Here is a 19,046-nt window from a genome sequence, read left to right as displayed (position 1 = left end):
CAGAGGGTTGAATTCCAGGAAAACAAGGTTGAAAAAGTCTTACCAGATTTGGTTTCACTGCTGGGAACTATTTTTGTCCGCCAGTCCTGATTGTAACAGACTGCCGAACACCTCTGAAGTGAATAGCAGCTGTGCCTTCCCTCCAGATATCCCACCAATATTGTGCATCTGCTTCAGTTCAAATGGATTCATGAAAATACTGAGTTGGCTGGTGCTCAGGAATCCATCCCATATTTCATAGCACTATAGCAGTGCTGGGAGTGGAGGGTTCGTGGGGGGTGCGGGGGTCATTGTGTACTTGAGCAGCTGTTTAAAATCGTGATTTATTTTTCTGATGGTTCAATAAATTTATCCACTGAATAACTGAACCAAACAGGACAGAAAGGCAAGAATAAAGTAATGCAGATGCTGGAAATCTGAAATAAAAACAGAATATGCTGGAAATACTCAGTAGGTCTTAATGCACACCTTGACGAAATTCTGCTCTTCTCTCTGATGGGATTTCTGTTTGTCTCTTGCACCATGTTCACTTTCATTGCTTTCTGTTTCCCTTTTCATGCTTGATCAGGTATCTACCAAAACTCGCTTTCACAGCCACATCTCTTAATTCCAGCTCTGAATTATTCCACATGAATTCCAACTGAAATTCCACCCTTCATGTTTCAGATCCACCCACGATTACAGATATCTCCGAGATATTCAGTGTTCCTCGTACTACTGCTCCAGTCGCATCCTGAGATCCACACTCAAAGCCAGGTGCAACCACATGTGCGCTCTCCATCATCCGTTTTGTCACTCTCAGTTCTGACAAAAGGTTATCGACCTGAAACGTGAACACTGGTTCTCTCTCCATAGATGCTGCCAAACCTGCTGAGACGTTCCAGAATTTTCTGTTTCTCTTTGGGGTGGGAAGGCCCCAGTCTTCATCCCGGTCTGTGCAAAGTTGCCTGTTCTCAGCCAAAGGGATGGCAAGAGCACTGTGAATGAACTCGGCACCCCTGGATTAGGGAGGGAAGCATCAACTAGGGGTGACTCTACATATTCTGAGAGGTTTCACCACGTGACCTCCTGCCTCCAACTGCACTGCGTCATTCCCTGCCTCCCCACATTCCCGCCACATCCATCCTTGTCGCACACCACTGGAAAGTAAACAGGCTCTTTGTTTCCAGAATGGACAATTCTTGACTATTAGTCATCGCCTGTACTTTTTTTATATTGCTCCTATGATTTTTCTCCTGGCTTTACACAGCAATGTCCAGGAGATTAATCTTTAATTCCTGGAGATGCTAGGACACCCTGACTCGGTTGGCAACACGAAGCTCAGCAGTGATGCCCCTTGTAGTTGGATACCCTGCTGAAACTCTTGTTATGGTTCACATATAGAATGGAATCATAGAATGGTTACAGCACAGAAGGAGGCCATTTGGCCCAATAAGTCCATGCCAGCTCTTTGTAATATGAATAATGGTCACTTGGGCATCTGTGGAACTGCCCTCCAACAAAGATTCAACACCTTCAAGAGAAGGAAGGGTTGCCAACTCTGGTTGGATGTATTTCTGCAGGTTTTCTCGTAAATCTGCTGCTTCTAACCGCCCAGCACGTCCAACCTTGCAGCGCACTGCCTTCCCATGTCAATTAGGAAGTAAACAGGCTCAAAATTACCTAATTGGATGTTGCTTGACTTTCAGTCAAATAGCCTTTTTACCAACTCTCAATAGTTTTATAACTAATAAACAAGTGTCCAAAGAACATGAAACACAACATTTTTTAACGTCCCTATGATTTTTCTCCTGGGATGCTCGCAGCAATGTCCTGCAGATTCCAGGAGGGTTGGCAACTCTTGTAGAGGGTGGGGTAAAAATTGATGAGGATGGAAAAATTTGTGAGGGAGAAAAAATAAAACCAACAATGGATCGATTGCTTCTATACATTTTTAGCCATCGATCTCTCTGATCAGATGGATTTTAGCAAGGCTTTTGACAAGGTCCCACATGGCAGACTGGTTAAAAAAATAAAATCCCATGCGATCCAGGGAAATGCAGCAAGGTGGATACAAAATTGGCTCAATGGCAGGAAATAAAGAGTAATGTTTGATGGCTGTTTTAGCGACTGGAGGGCTGTTTCCAGTGACGTTCCGCAGGGCTCAGTACTGGGTACCCTGCTTTTTGTGGTATATATTAACGATTTGGACGTAAATGTAGGGGGCATGATCAAGAAGTTTGCAGTTAACACAAAGATTGGTTGTGTGGTAGATAGTGAGGAAAGTAGTTGTAGGCTGCAGGAAGATATTGATGGTCTGGTCAGATGGGCAGAAAAGTGGCAAATGGAATTCAACCTGGAGAAGTGTGAGGTGATGCATTTGAGGAGGTCAAACAAGGCAAAGGAATACATGATTAATGGGAAAATACAGAGAAGTGTAGAGGAAGTGAGGGACATAGACATAGAGATACAGCACTGAACAGGCCCTTCGGCCCACTGAGTCTGTGCCGACCATCAGCCACCCATTTATACTAACCCTACAGTAATCCCATATTCCCTACCACTTACCTACACTAGGGGCAATTTACAATGGCCAATTTACCTATCAACCTGCAAGTCTTTGGCAGTGGGAGGAAACCAGAGCACCCGGCGGAAACCCACGTGGTCACAGGGAGAACTTGCAAACTCCGCACAGGCAGTACCCAGAACTGAACCCAGGTCACTGGAGCTGTGAGGCTGCAGTGCTAACCACTGCGCCGCCCAAGCGGCATGGAGCGAATGTCCACAGATCCCTAAAGGTAGCAGGACAGGCCGATAAGGTGGTTAAGAAGGCATATGGAATCCTTTATTAGCTGAGGTATAGAATATAACAGCAGGGAGCTGGAACTGTATCACTCATTGGTCAGGCCACAACTTGAGTACTATGTGCAGTTCTGGTCACCTCATTACAGAAAGGATATAATTGCACTTGAGAGGGTACAAAGGAGATTTACGAGGATTTCGCCAGGACTGGAAAAATGCAGCTATGAGGAAAGATTGGATAGGCTGGGGTTGTTCTCCTTGGAACAGAGAAGGCTGAGGGGAGATCTGATTGAAATGTACAAAATTATGAGGGGCCTGGATAGAGTGGGGGTGAAGTGTCTATTCACCTCAGCAGTGACGAGGGGGCATAGATTTAAAGTGATTGATAGAAAAATTAGAGGGAAGATGAGGAAAAACTTTTTCACCCAGAGGGTAGTGATGGTCTGGAACTCACTGCCTGAAAGGGTATTGAGGCAGAAACCCTCAACTCATTTAAAAGGAGTCTGGATATGCACCTCAAGTGCCGTAGTCTGCAGGGCTACGGACCAAATGCTGGAACGTGGGATTAGAATAGATGGATCATTTTTTGACCGGCACAGACACGATGGGCCAAGTGGCCTCTTCCTGTGCCTCAAAATTTCTATGATTCTATGACGTCCAGACAAACTAGAAAAGCAAAGCCATATTGCCGGCCTTATCAGCCTACATAGCTAAACAGAAGGCTAATGGAATCAGCACAGCTCCAGCAACACAGGGGAATAAAAACAACTCTTAAAGCGGGTCTCTGTTTCCAAAGTATAGCTTCTGATGAAGGGCCACTGATCTGAAACATTAACTCTGTTTCTATCACTACAGATGCTGCCCGACCTGCTGAGTGTTCCCAGCACTTGCTGTTTTTACTTCAGATTTCCAGCAACCACAGATTAGTGCTTTTGTCCAAAGCATCAGCCTGGTTTATCCTGCAGTGCTGTTAATGGAGATCCAAGAGAAATATAGTATAAACCACTTAGTAGCAGCATTGGTAGCAGCTCCGAGCTCACGGTGTCTTGGACCTTCCCCTCAAAAAATAAAATGCAAATCCTTTCCTTTCCTACTAGTTATACAGAGCTATACCTGGTTCTTAAGCTGTCAGCCACGGCACCAGTCCAGTTTCTCAGCAGTCCAATCATTGGCTTCTCTTCATACTGTCTTGCGTACTGAGCTAAAAGTTCACGGACAACCACCTGCAGGATGAATCATCAACAACATTTATTTGCAAATTTGGAAGAATTTTTTTTTGGCAAAATAAAATTAAGACTGTCAGGCCGTGTGGTGAAACACAGCTGAGCTGCAAAACAACGGAACACGGGATGGTACCTACGATTCACCACAACCCAAGACAAAAGCACCTGGCACCCAGCACCAAGGCCCAACTGCTGCTTCACAGATGGTCAACATTTTCCAGGCCAGAAAACTGCCTCCTGCCCTTTCCCCACCTTAAATTAAGGTTGCAATCCATCCAGTTTTGAAAAGACAAAAAATGCAAAATTGTTTTGGAAATATTAGTTATTAAAAGCATTCAGCAATAAATCACACATCAAACTCAAGCCACCATTTCAACCTCCTGCCTCACCCCAAACCTATCTGCTGTCATGTTTTGGATATGGGGGTAAAGGAGGGGAGGAAAGGAGGCAACCTTACTCGGGAAGGATGCAGATTCTAAACCCGAGTCCTGCCAGGACACAGGAACTGACGAGAAAGTGGGTCATGGTGGTCACATTGGCCACACTTATGGAGGAAGAAGTCAAGGACCGGATTACTTCAATCTACTTTACTGCCTCTCCATGCAGCTGGCTTAACAGAGGCATCAGCTAGGGTCTGGGAGGCAGAGGTCTCCTATCCATCTTTTCAACTGATAAAATAGTGCTTGGCGAATGTTGACATGGAGGGGGCAGGAAGTGGGAGACATGGGAAAATACAATTAAACTATGAAACAAACAATGCTATATAATGAAGTCCTACAATATCATTAATGCCTTTGTGACTTAAAGATTAGAGTTTAAAGCGTTATATGGGTTGGATCCAATTGCAAAGCATATTTATATTTATTTATATTTAGAGATACAGCACTGAAACAGGCCCTTCGGCCCACCGAGTCTATGCCGACCATGAACCACCCATTTATACTAACCCTACAGTAATCCCATATTCCCTACCACCTACCTACACTAGGGGCAATTTACAATGGCCAATTTACCTATCACCTGCAAGTCTTTGGCGGTGGGAGGAAACCGGAGCACCCAGGGAAAACCCACGCGGTCACAAGGAGAACTTGCAAACTCCACACAGGCAGTACCCAGAATTGAACCCGGGTCCCTGGAGCTGTGAGGCTGCGGTGCTAACCACTGCGCCACTGTGCCGACCATGTAGCACAGATATACAGTATACCAGTGGAGGGGATCAAAAAGCAGCTGAGCCGCACTAACAATGCACCATCGCAGAACTGCTGCAAGCCCACTTTAAGAATCATATTTGTCATAAAAAGCTCTGTGACATATTTGTATATATGAGTGATTTTTTAAAACAATGTATTCCAACTACAACAGACACCCAGTTTTTCCACTGTGGTGGAGGTGTCACATTTTCTCTGGATTCTACTCGTAAAATTAATTTTCAGGTTCCGCTGTACAATGTTTTAACCTCTCTTAATGCAACACCCACTACCAAATAGACCGCAACATTGTATGCTCCTACGTATTTCATATATTTTCACCATAAATTTTCTCCCTCCTGCTGAGAAGTGAGCTATTTAAGCATAGATGCCATCACAGCCAAGCTTGATCCTGCCCCACCTGATGTGCAATGGCCAGCAGGGTTGATGAACGGTCGTAGGAATCAAGGATGAGGAATTTCCCAGAGCATTTTTTCCTCGTATCGGCCCTGGGTTTTTTTCTGTTTTTCACATCTCTCACACCAGATTATAAAGCTGCTGGGAGGGAGAGCAAGATTAGTCATGATCCTCCAGCCACCATGGTGTGTAGGGCAGGCCTGATGGACCAGATGGTCTTTTCCTGCCCGGCATCTCTGTTTGTTTATGTTCCTTTCTCCTCCACAGCCTTAGGGGCCACTGCGATCAAACTGCAACCTCCCCATCAACCCCCTCCACCCGACCCCAAGCTGAGGGTTGATAACCTAGTGCACACTTGAGTTCACAACTGTGAAACTTCTGAGCCTGTTTGACTCGGTACTACACCATATTGTGCAGTTACTTACTCACCAAGCCAATGGGGGAGGAAACTACATTCTTTCACAATTAGGCAGATGTTAGAAATATGTTCTCTTGCACATTCTTTTCCATGACTCTCATTAAAATAGCACTATGGCTTATAGTGTGAGTTTTAGCCAGCCAAAGCAGGAAGTGACTTATTGTGAAGTATCACTTTTTCCATCAAATACTGAAGGTATTTATAATAAGAATGTATAATATCATTCATTACATATACTTGAAACAAAAGTTATATTTTTCTCCACTAACCCCCTGTAATAACAAAGACAATGATGTTTGGGTAAAAGTATGCCAGCTGGCTCTATTCAGGTGACCTTAAATCAATTAATCATTAATTGATAATGAAATTAAGTTATTTACAATACAAGTAAAATCTTTCTAGCAAAATGTTTCTTTTCAACAATAGCAACTTGCATTTATATAGTGCTTTTAATGCAGTAAAACGGCCCCAGGTGTTTCACAGGATCGTAATCAGACAAACATTGAAATCGAGCCAAAGGAGGAGATATTAGGACAAGTGACCAAAAGCTTAGTCAAAGAGGTAGATTTTAAGATGTAACCTACAGATAGAGAGAGAGACGTGGAGAGGCAGAGAGATTAGAAATAGAATTCCAGAGATTAGGACCTAGGCAGCTGAAAGCATGGCTGCTAATGGTGGGGTATGAAAGAATTTTGAGATGCACAAGACACTATTCAGAAGACTCCTTGCCTTTGCCAGTGTTCAACTCCTCCCTGTCCCAACTTTAACAGAATTCAAACAGAACCAGGGTAAACTGTTAAAAAAAAAATGGGAGATTTGCATAAAACAACTCCCTCTAACAACTGCCAATAGCTTTTCACCTCAAGACCAGACGCCCCTCACCTTTGCTGGAATACGACTCGACGTGCTGTGCCTGCACTGTGGCATCTCATTTACGTGCCAATGTTTGTATGGGAGTCTGGCAGTGGATGTTAGCAAGCCCAACGGTATTCAACCAGGCCAAATGAGGTTGATCCTGCCTTCCCTCATTTGTTGCATGCAACTGTGCACTTTGCAGCAGGGTCCAGGGGTTCCTAGTAAGTTGCAAGGCCTCTGGGATACTGAAATATTCATGGTTAAAAAAAATAGCTGGACATTACCAATTAAAATCCCATAATCCTATGAAATAAAAATAGAATTCGACTTATTCGGTCAGCCTAGAGCATATATAAATGTACATAATCACGGAATGCTATTCTTTTCTGATCGACCCTGTAAGAATTACAAAGTCTTACAAGATAAAAATTAATACAGTCATTGAGGCCTTGGTGATGAGTACCAGGAACTCTGGTTGCTTTTCTCCTCCCTCGTCCTGGGGCAGTTACTTTGACCAATTATAGTATTCTGGTGGAGTTCAGCTGATTCCACGTAGGCCAAGGATTGAAAGAGGGACTTTCCTTGTCTGTATGACTCAGCTACTCACTGCCCTAACCAGGTGACCCACTGAGGTGGCCAAAAAGACTTTTTTCTTAGCTTGCAGCCTGCTGAGACACATAGATCATTAGACTCCTGAATAAGAACAGGGCAAGAAGAAGATGGGAAAATTCTAGAAACACTTAACAGGTCATGCAGCATCTGATGTGGAGAAAACAGATGAGGTGACATTTTGGGTGTGGACTCTGCATAAAAACTGGCCTGTATGTAGCAGATCTAAGGGATGTAATAATTTTCCTCAATGACTCTGAGTTAAGAATAAGAAATAAGGAATTATTCCGCAGCTTAACTCGAAAAGTTCTCTTGACATTGCAGAAATCTTCCTCTGCCCCCACTTCTAGACACACCTGTGATTTGGCACTCTGCTGTTCTGCTAGACAGTCTCGATTTCACTGTGGAGAAGAGCCTGCATTGCTTCTGAAGCACTCTGTGAAAAGCAGATCAACAACACATGGGAAATGCCAAGCCCATGGGAGAGTCCCAGAGCTGAAACCTTATGATGCACCGACGCCGAGAGGCCAGCTTACCAGGCAGAACTCCCTTGTTCTTCTTCAATTAGTGCAATGGCATCTTTTTTGTGGACCTCAGCAGGCAAACAGGGCTTTGGTTTAACATTTCATCCAACAGACAGTGCCTATGCTACTGCAGCACTCCATTATTACTGATCTGAAGAGGCCGAGCTTTCAACTGCCTTAGTTCCCTACTTTAGATCTCCCTTCCTAAATCTCTCCAACTTTAAAACCTCCTCAAGGCTTTCATCCTTAATCAAGTTTTCAGTGACTCTCTTATAGCATTTCTTTTACTTATTTTTGAAGTATCTTGTGATGTTGTTGCCATAGATCAATTATTCAACTCTTAAAGTAAGTGTCATTGTACATGTGTGGACATTGCACGGTGACACAATTGAGCACAGCTGGCATATCATTCAGTTTGATAGCCTGCCAATTCTCACCGTTATATAAATAATTGGCATTTTAGATAGGCACCAGAGTGAGACTGCAGTTTCTGAGAGTATACCCAGGTGACAGAGTCAACTTTTTCAAGAGTACAGGAGAGGGGATGAAATTTGGGGAGAATATCAGGAAAAACATTCAAAAAAAAAAGTTTTGTTTTCTTCCCATTTTCTCCTTGATCTTTTCCAGTTTTCCCAGCACCCTTCTTCAACTGGCTGTCAGGAAACATTTATGAGAACTGCCCAGGGTGACTCAGCCTTTGGTCTCCCTCCCTTACTGTCGGGAAACATCTAGTGTTTGCTCAGTTCCTGCTCCTAACCACACAGCTGAACTGGTGATTCGTCTGATGGGGATCTGTAATTGTGAACTAACTTCCTGCCACTCTTTGGAACATCAAAGCATTGCAATATGAACTGAAAAAGGAATAACCAATGTGCATTGCTTATGATTTGAAGCAGATTCCTTTTTCTGAAGCTATGGGTCTATTCGGATTAGTAACCTTCTGGGACCTTATCCAAATGATTGTTCTTCTTGCACAAGTCTTGAATGTGAGCGTTATCAGGTGATTGAACTGAGGGGAGACCACAACTGATCCCGATGCTGTTCCTCAATTGATATTCACTTACTAAAGGTAGCCGCTGTTGCCCAATCAAAAAAGAAAGACTTTCAACCTCAGGATGTCCCAAAGTGCTTTACAGCCAATTAAGTACTTTTAAAGTATAGTTACTGTTGTTGCAGCAAATGCCTTTGGCCTTACTATTAGCCGAAAGAAAACAGAAGTGCTGTACCAACCATGGCCCCGAGGAAATTACAATCCACCGCAGATCAGCGTTGACAGCAGCAACCTCAATGCAGTAGAACAGTTTACCTATCTGGGTAGAATTATATCAAATGATTCCACTGTCAACAAGGACATAGACACTAACTGTCCAAGGCCAACAGCCCATTTGGCCGCCTCTCAAAGTGCGTCTTTGAAACCGTTCACTATACATCTCTACCAAAATTCAAATATATAGAGCAGTTGTCATCATCAGCCTCATGTATAGGTTGGAATCATGGGTCCTGTACAGAGAAAAAAATGTGACTGCTGGAGTGGTTCCATCAATGTTGTCAATGAAGTCCTCAATTGAGCCAATTTGTCCAGTATTGAATGCATTCCCTTAGAACACCAATTGCCTTGGGCAGGAAATGTGTCATACATGGAGGATTCCAGAATGCCAAAAGCAGTGCTTTATGGTGAACTGTGCTCCAGCAAGCGAGATGGAGGTGCACCTCACAAAACACTTCAAAAACTAGCTGAAAGGACAGCTCTCTGGCTGACGTTGACCAACAGGTGTGGGAGCAGGAGGATGCCGGCAGAGACAGCTAGCGCACAACAACCAGGAAAGCAACCTCCAAGTTTGAAACAAACAGACGTGAGGCTGCTGAAGAAAGGGACAGACAATGGAAGGAGTCTGCTTATACCAGAGCCCCTCCAAACCAGGAATTCTTCAGCCCCAACTGCTCAAGAGCCTGCAGAACAAGAATTGGTCTCTTTAGTCACCAACAATCATGCCAACCATCACAGAGACAAGCCTTCCCATGATCTTCACCTGCAAAGAACCTGCCATCTTCATCACAGTTGCAATGTAGGAAGAACCTTTTCTTAGCACTGGTACATTGAAAGCAAATGTAGCACATCACTTGCCAACCCTGGTAAATAACCCAGGCATGGAACAACTCTCCTGGACTGACAGAAGAGCACTTAGCCACTGACTCCTGACATATTTATTTTTTTCTCACCAATTTTCTCCCCTTTCCTCTATTTTCTTGAAGAGTGCAATCATTCTCTTTTTGCTACAAACCCACCTCACATCTTGATCCTGAATCCAATACATAAGCTAGCAAAAGTCCTTCCAATGGATGCCTAAGAGTTATGAACCACAAAGAAAAACAGACTGGGCACATGCATTAAAAATATAAAATGTTGCAAATACTCAGCAGGTCTGGCAGTGTGTGTGGAGAAACAGAGTTAATGTTTCAGATTGGTAACCTTTCAACAGAATTAATGAAAGGTCCGACCTGAAACGTTGGGTTGGATTTTAAGAGCTTGCCACCGATATTGACGGTGAGCTCAAAAAATGGTCAAAGAGCCACTGCAATCTAAAGCGTGGCGGCTTGCACTCCCCAATCTCGTGGAGGGGGCGGGCTGTCCGTCCCCGGCACTGGTGTCAGCTGCCTGTGCAATCAGCAATACAAAATCATCCGGAAAACGGAGCACTGCAATTCTTTTCGAAATGCCTAGAACTGACATTCCTGACCTGGACGGCTCTCTCTGTTTGATCAAATTCATTTAGTTATTGGGGAAACCTAAATTCACTTAGCTTTTAATCAAGGGAAATGCAAGTTAATGTTCTGTTGTTTGATAGACAAAGAGTATGTAATTGAAGAGATTCATCTTATCACTGTTGACAATGCATCGCATGTCAGAGCTGGGAGCTACATGAAGTGAACTGACTGGTGCCACTATTTGAAATGCAAATATCTTTTGTTTCCAGTGACTCTCTTATTCATATGTACGACACCAGATTTCCAGTGAGCAATTTACACCTATTGGGGGAGGGAGGGGAGATTTGTAAAAACACCACGAAATACAAAAGCATCCAAAAAAGCAAAAATGACCTTAATTGACACTGTTATTTAGAACATTGGCACTTAATAAGGATTAAAAGTCTTAAGGCATTTTAATACTGATTTATGCTGTTGATGGCAACTCTTGGACAGCATGAGTTTTGAATCCTTGTTCTTGCCTTCAAATCGGCCCACGGAAGGAGGCCATTCAGCCTGTCGTGTCAGTGCCGGCTGAAAAAAAAAACTAGCTGCCAATCTAATCCCACCTTCCAGCACCTGGTCCATAGCCTTGCCGGTTACAGCACTTCAGCTGCATGTCCAGGTACCTTCTAAAAGAATTGAGGGTTTCTGCCTCCACCACCGTTCCTGGCAGTGAATTCCAGACACCCACCACCCTCTGGGTGAAAAAGTTTTTCCTCATGTCCCCTCTACCAATCACCTTAAATCTGTGCCCCCTGGTAATTGACCTCTCTGCTAGGGGAAACAGGTCCTTCCTGTCTACTCTATCACAGCCTCTCATAATCTTGTACACCTCAATTAAGTCACCCTTCAGCCTCTTCTGTTCCAGGAAAACGACCATAGCCTATCCAATCTTTCCTCATAGCTGCAACTTTCAAGCCCTGGCAACATTCTTGTAAATCTCCTCTGTACTCTCTCTAGAGCAATTATGTCCTTTCTGTAATGTGGTGACCAGAATTGTACGCAATACTCCAGCTGTGGTCTAACCAGCGTTTCATACAGTTCCGGCATTACATCCCTGCTTTTGTATTCTATGCCTCGGCCAATGAAGGAAAGAATTCCATATGCCTTCTTCACCACTCTATCTACCTCTCCTGCCACCTTTAGGGACCTGTGGACATGCAATCCAAGGTCTCTCACTTCTTCTACCCCTCTCAATATCCTCCCTTCCAATCTCATACATACTGAAATTACTTTCCAGAACTCCATCCCTAACCGTCTCTATTGTATTATTTCTCTCTCCCCCTTTAAAAGCCTCCTCACAACCTTCCTTTTCAGTCATACATTTAGTCATCGTGCTTAACCACAATGCTGTTGGTATCACAGTTTCTCTTCTGAGCAGCACCTTGGGATGTTTACTTTGTTATAAGCTCGATATGAATGCAAACAAAAAGCAAGAAAACAAAATCTAAAATGGCAGATTGGAAATCTGAAACAAAACAGAAAATGCTACAAATTATATAAGTGCATTTTTATAGCACACTACAAAATAAATGAGGTGACCAACATGAATCTAACATGATCAAGAATCCAATTATAAAGAGCTTTATGGAGGCTGATTCCCCAAAGGTGCAATTCCAGCATTTTCTAATTTTATTTCAGACATGAAGGACTCAATTTTGCATGCATGTTTAAAGTTCCTTCCTTTTGGAACCTGGGAACAGGAGTAGGCCATTTAACCCTTGAACCAGCAAATGTTTCAAAAAAAGGAGACAGCAATGTGAGTAGATCACCAGTCTACATTTTACCAAGTATCCCAAAAACCCAGCAGTAAAATTAAATTATCTATATACTAATTTGTTCTGTAAGCTTCAGCTCTTTCACATAATCGTCACTCTCTCTTTGGCCTCCTTGTCTCGGGAGACAATGGGTAAGCGACTGGAGGTGGTCAGTGGTTTGTGGAGCAGCGCCTGGAGTGGCTATAAAGGCCAATATTAGAGTGACAGACTCTTCCACAGGTGCTACAGATAAAATTGGTTGTCAGGGCTGTTTCGCAGTTGGCTCTCCCCTTGCGCTTCTGTCTTTTTTCCTGCTAACTCTCTTCGACTCGCCATACTTTAGCCCTGCCTTTATGGCTGCCCGCCAGCCAACTGACTCCCACGATTTGTGATCAATGTCACAGGACTTCATGTCGTGCTTGTAGACGTCTTTAAAGCGGAGAAATGGACGGCCGGTGGGTCTGATACCAGTGGCAAGCTCGCTGTACAATACGTCCTTGGGGATCCTGCCATATTCCATGCGGCTCACATGGCCAAGCCATCTCAAGCGCTGCTGATTCAGTAGGGTGTATAAGCTGGGGATGTTGGCCGACTCGAGGACTTCTGTGTTGGAGATACGGTCCTGCCACCTGATGCCAAGTATTCTCCGGAGGCAGCGAAGATGGAATGAATTGAGACGTCGCTCTTGGCTGACATACGTTGTCCAGGCCACACTGCTGCAGAGCAAGGTACTGAGGACACTAGCTTAATACACTCGGACTTTTGTGTTCTGTGTCACATTGACACATAAAGAGTATAGGTTGTAAGCATCGTAAGCAGACAGCAAATATCAGCTGTCTCAGTGGCAGCACTCATGCCTCTGAGTCATGCTTGGTGGGGCCGTGCCACACATCAGTACTTTAGCACATATTCTAGGCTGGCACTTCACTATTCCCTCCCCCCCACCACCCCACTTACACCGTACACTTTTATCACGGACAATGGCCTACATCCGGCAAATGGCGCTAATCATTCGCCATTTCCACTGAAGTCAATTGTAAAGGCGCCGTCAATGTGCCAGCAATTTTGAACAGTGACTGGATCAGAATTGTCATATTACATAACATACCAAATAACATATCTGGACCATGAGTTTGAAAAACATCACCCCATTATACACTGATTGATTGCCAACTGTTTATGACAGCACTTGAGCCCTTTGGTGGATTGAAGTCTTGCAGTCCCGTCACCAGTTCATTTTTGAAAGAGGTGCTACAGGATATGCTGTTTAAACGCACTTAAAAGGCACCTTTTTTTGTAGCCTCTCTGTTTCTTAAAACATGCACTGTGTTCAGTGCCTCCTGTAGCTGCCAGGATACTGTTGTAATAACCAGTAGCAAAGATTGCAGTTTTACTGTCCACTTCTTACAGTGGGAAAATCCAGTATGGACATAAAGGGCCGAATGTGTCTCGGTGCTAAATTCTCTTCGATAATGCTCCTGTAAAGTGCCTTGGGATGTTTTACTACGGTGAAGGTGCTGTATAAATGCAACTTGTTGTTGCAGTTAGACTGCTTGTTTTTAGCTAATTAAGCTCTAACAATTTCTCGACTGGGGCTTACTAAGCCTCCTAAAGTCTGAGTTTAGGTAAGTATGGTATCTCCCAATTAGGAGGTACTGCGTGCTCAATATCAAGTGGACAAAAGCTTTAACTTGTGGGGAATCTATTTGTGGACTAGTTTGGAGACTCAAGCATGTGTTATGAATGGATGAAATACAAAAAGGAGATCATGATAAGGAAATTTGCTTAAATATAATTTTTTTTTAAAAACTCTACTGCTTTCCTAATGGCACCCACGTCTGCTGGTATGATCCTGCAGGTGGCAGCAACTTCCTGGTACCTTGCCCAAGTGGCCATCCTTAATATCAGTCCAGAAGTAAGAATGTCAGCAGGTCGTGCAACCATGAGGAATCAACACAGTTGAAGCAAGAACAAAGAACAAAGAACAGTACAGCACAGGAACAGGCCATTCGGCCCTCCAAGCCTGCGCCGATCTTGATGCCTGCCGAAACTAACACCTTCTGCACTTCTGGGGCCCATATCCCTCTATTCCCTTCCGATTCATATATTTGTCAAGATGTCTCTTAAACGTCGCTATCGTAAAACTTGCCTCGCACATCCCCTCTAAACTTTGCCCCTCACACCTTAAACCTATGTCCCCCAGTAACTGACTCTTCCACCCTGAGAAAAAGCTTCTGACTATCCACTCTGTCCATGCCGCTCATAACTTTGTAAACCTCTATCATGTTGCCCCTCCACCTCCGTCGTTCCAGTGAAAACAATCCGAGTTTTTACAACCTCTCCTCATAGCTAATGCCCTCCAGACCAGGCAACATCCTGGTAAACCTCCTCTGTACCCTCTCCAAAGCCTCCACGTCCTTCTGGTAGTGTGGCGACCAGAATTGCATGCAATATTCTAAGTGTGGCCGAACTAAGGTTCTGTACAGCTGCAACATGACTTGCCAATTTTTATACTCTATGCCCCGACCGATGAAGGCAAGCATGACGTATGCCTTCTTGACTACCTTATCCACCTGCGTTGCCACTTTCAATGACCTGTGGACCTGTACGCCCAGATCTCTCTGCCTGTCAATACTCCTAAGGGTTCTGCCATTTACTGTATACCTCCCACCTGCATTAGACCTTCCAAAATGCATTATCTCACGTTTGTCCGGATTAAACTCCATCTGCCATTTCTCCGCCCAAGTCTCCAACCGATCTATATCCTGCTGTATCCTCTGACAATCCTCATCATTATCTGCAACTCCAGCAACCTTTGTGTCGTCTGCAAACTTACTAATCAGACCAGCTACATTTTCCTCCAAATCATTTATATATACTACAAACAGCAAAGGGCCCAGCACTGATCCCTGCGGAACACCACTAGTCACATCCCTCCATTCAGAAAAACACCCATCCACTGTTACCCTCTGTCTTCTGTGACCAAGCCAGTTCTGTATCCATCTTGCCAGCTCACCTCCGATCCCGCGTGACTTCACCTTTTGCACCAGTCTGCCATGCGGGACCTTGTCAAAGGCTTTACTAAAGTCCATATAGACTACATCCACCACCCTTCCCTCATCAATCATCTTCGTCACTTCCTCAAAAAACTCAAATCAAATTAGTAAGACACGACCTCCCCTTCACAAAACCATGCTGTCTCTCGCTAATAAGTTTGTTTGTTTCCAAATGGGAATAAATCCTGTCTCGAAGAATCCTCTCTAATAGTTTCCCTACCACTGACGTAAGGCTCACCAGCCTATAATTTCCTGGATTATCCTTACCACCTTTCTTAAACAAAGGAACAACATTGAAAAATTCTCCAGTCCTCTGGGACCTCACCTGTAGCCAATGAGGATGCAAAGATTTCTGTCAAGGCCCCAGCAATTTCTTCCCTTGCCTCCCTCAGTATTCTAGGGTAGATCCCATCAGGCCCTGGGGACTTATCTACCTTAATGCTTTGCAAGACACCCAACACCTCCTCCTTTTTGATAATGAGATGACTGAGACTATCTGCACTCCCTTCCCTAGGCTCATCATCCACCAAGTCCTTCTCCTTGGTGAATACTGATGCAAAGATTTTGTTTTCGCATGATGTTTACATATACACACTTTCCAAAAGGAGCTGAATGGACCATCGTCAGGGGATGGTGGCATAGTGGTAATTTTACTGGATTAGGAACCCAGAGGCCCTGACTAATGCTCTGGGGACATGAATAAAATCCCACCACAACAGCTGGAGGAATTTAAATTCAAATAATTAACTGGATAATCTGGAATATCCAGATAGTCTCAGTAATGGTGACCATGAAACTACTGGATTGTCATAAAAAACCCATCTGGTTCACTCATGTCCTTTATGGAATGAAATCTGCCATCCTTACCTGGTCTGGCCTACATGTGGCTCCAGGCCTACATGTGACTCCAGACCCACAGCAACGTGGTTGACTCTTAACTGCCCTTTGAAATGGCCTAGCAAGCCACTCAGCTGTACCAAACTGCTACAAAAAAGAATAAAATCGGATAGACCACCCGACATCGACATGGGCACCGGAAATAACAGCAGCAAAACCTGCTCTGTTGACCTTGCGATGTTCTCCTTACACCAGCTCTGGGAACGTGTGGCCAAATTGGGACAGCTGTTCCACAGACTAATCAAGCAACAGCCTGGCATAGTCATATTCACTGAATCATACCTTACAGGCAATGTCCCAGACATCACCATCACCATCCCTGGGTATGTCCTGTCCCACTGGCAGGACAGACCTACCGAGGTTGTGGCACAGTGGTGTACAGTCAGGAGGGAGTTGTCCTGGGAGTGCTTAATATTGACTCTGGACCCTAGAAAGTCTCATGGCATCAGGTCAAACATGGGCAAGAAAAGTTCTTGCTGATTACCACCTACCACCCTCCCTGAGCTGATAAATCAGTACTCCTCCATGTTGAACACCACTTGGAAGAAGCACTAAGGGTATCAAGTGCACAGAATGTATTCTGGGTGGAGGACTTCAATGCCCTTCAGCAAGAGTGGCTCAGTAGCACCATTACTGAACGAGCTGGCAGAGTCCTCAAGGACATATCTGTCAGACTGGGCCTGTGGCAGGTAGTAAGGGAACCAACAAGAGCGAAAAACCTGCTTGACCTCGCCCTCACCAATCTACTTGTTGCCAATGCATCTGTCCATGACGGTATTGGTAGTAGTGACAACCGCACATTCCTTGTGGAGATGAAGCCCGACTTCACACTGTGGATACCATCCATTGTGTTGAGTGGCACTATCATCTTGCTAAATGGGATAGATTCAGAACAGATCTAGCATCTCAAAACCCAGCATCCATGAGGTGCTGTGGACCATCATCAGCAGCAGAATTGCATTAAGTCACAATTTGTAACCTCATGGCCTGGCAAATCCTACCATTACCATCAAGTCAGGAGACCAACACTCGTACAATGAAGAGTGCAGGATAGCATGCCAGGAGCAACACCAGGCATACCTAAAAATGAGATGCCAACCTGGTGAAGCTACAACACAGGACTAGATGCATGCTAAACAGTGGAAGCAGCATGTGAAAGACAGAGTTAAGCAAGCCCACAACCAACAGATCAGGTCTAAGCTCTGCACTCCTGCCACATCCAGTCGTGAATGGTGGTAGACAATTAAACAACTAACTGGAAGAGGAGGCTCCACAAACATTGTCAATGATGGGGGAGCCCAGCATGTCCATGCAAAGGACAAGGCTGAAGCATCTGCAACCATCTTCAGCCAGAAGTGCTGAGTGAATGATTCATCTCGGCCTCCTCCTGAGGTGCCCAACATCGCAGATGCCAGTCTTCAGCCAATTTGATTCATACCACTTGATATCAAGGAATGACTGAAGGCAGTGGATATTGCAAAGGCTATGGGCCCTGACAACATTCTGGCAATAGTACTGAAGACTTGTGCTCCAGAACTAGCTGTGCCCCTAGTCAAGCTGTTCCAGTACAGCTACAACACTGGCATCTACCAAACAACATGGAAAATTGCCCAGGTATGTCCTGTACACAAAAAGCAAGACAAATCCAATCTGGCCAATTACCGCCACAACTGTCTACTCTTGATCATCAGCAAAGTGTTGGAAGGTGTCGTCAACAGTGCTATCAAGCAACACTTAATCAGCAATGACCTGCTTAGCAATGCTCATGTTGGGTTCTGACAGGGCCACTCGGCTCCAGACCTCATTACAGCCTTGGCAAAAACATGGAAAGAAGATCTGAATTCAAGAAGTGTGAGTGACTGCCCTTGACATCAAGGCAGCATTTGACCGAGTATGGCATCAAGGAACCCCAGCAAAACTGGAGTGAATGGCAATCAGTGGGAAAGCTGTCCACTGGCTGGAGTCATACCAAGCACAAAGGAAGATGGTTGTGATTGTTGGAAGCCAAACATCTAAGCCCCAGGACATTGCTGGAGGAGGTCCTAGGCCCAACCATCTCCAGCTGCTTCATTAATTGCTTTCTCTCCAACATAACTTCAGAAGTGGGGATGTTTGCTGATGATTGCATATTGTTCAGTAGCATTCTCAAGTCCTCAGATACTGAAGCAGTCCGTGTCTACATGCAACCTGACATGGACAACATTCAGACATGAGCCTGTAATTGGCAAGTAACATTCGCACCACACAAGTACCAAGCAATGACCATCTCCAACAAGAGAGAATCTAACCATCTCACCTTGATGTTCAACAGCATTACCATCACTGAATCCCACACTATCAACATCCTGGGTTACCAGTGACCAGAAACTGTACTGGACCAGCCAAATAAACACTGTGGCTACAGGAGCAGGTCAGCGGCTGGGAATTCTGCAGCGAGTAACTCACATCCTGACTCCCCAAAGCTTGTCCAAGGCACAAGTCAGAAATGCACTTGCCTGGATGAGTGTAGATCCAACAACACCCAAGAAGCTTGACACCATCCCGGACAAAGCAGCCCGCTTGATCGGCACCCCA

The 19,046-nt window shown here is 44.6% G+C and overlaps 1 protein-coding gene across 1 annotated transcript in view; it reads right to left on the bottom strand.

Moving 5' to 3' along the window:
* The window catches only part of acoxl (acyl-CoA oxidase-like), a 437,923-nt gene that overhangs the window by 54,951 nt on the left and 363,926 nt on the right, over nucleotides 1-19,046 (bottom strand). Inside the window, exon 14 of the mRNA XM_068027531.1 lies at nucleotides 3,895-4,004. Within this exon, the coding sequence (XP_067883632.1) occupies nucleotides 3,895-4,004 (110 nt within the window). The remainder of the gene's footprint in view (nucleotides 1-3,894; nucleotides 4,005-19,046) is intronic.

This window comes from Heterodontus francisci, chromosome 3 (genome assembly GCF_036365525.1).
Source record: "Heterodontus francisci isolate sHetFra1 chromosome 3, sHetFra1.hap1, whole genome shotgun sequence".
Classification (NCBI taxonomy): Eukaryota; Metazoa; Chordata; class Chondrichthyes; order Heterodontiformes; family Heterodontidae; genus Heterodontus; species Heterodontus francisci.
Note: the sequence above shows the minus strand (reverse complement) of the source record. Positions and strands in the feature narration are given on the sequence as shown.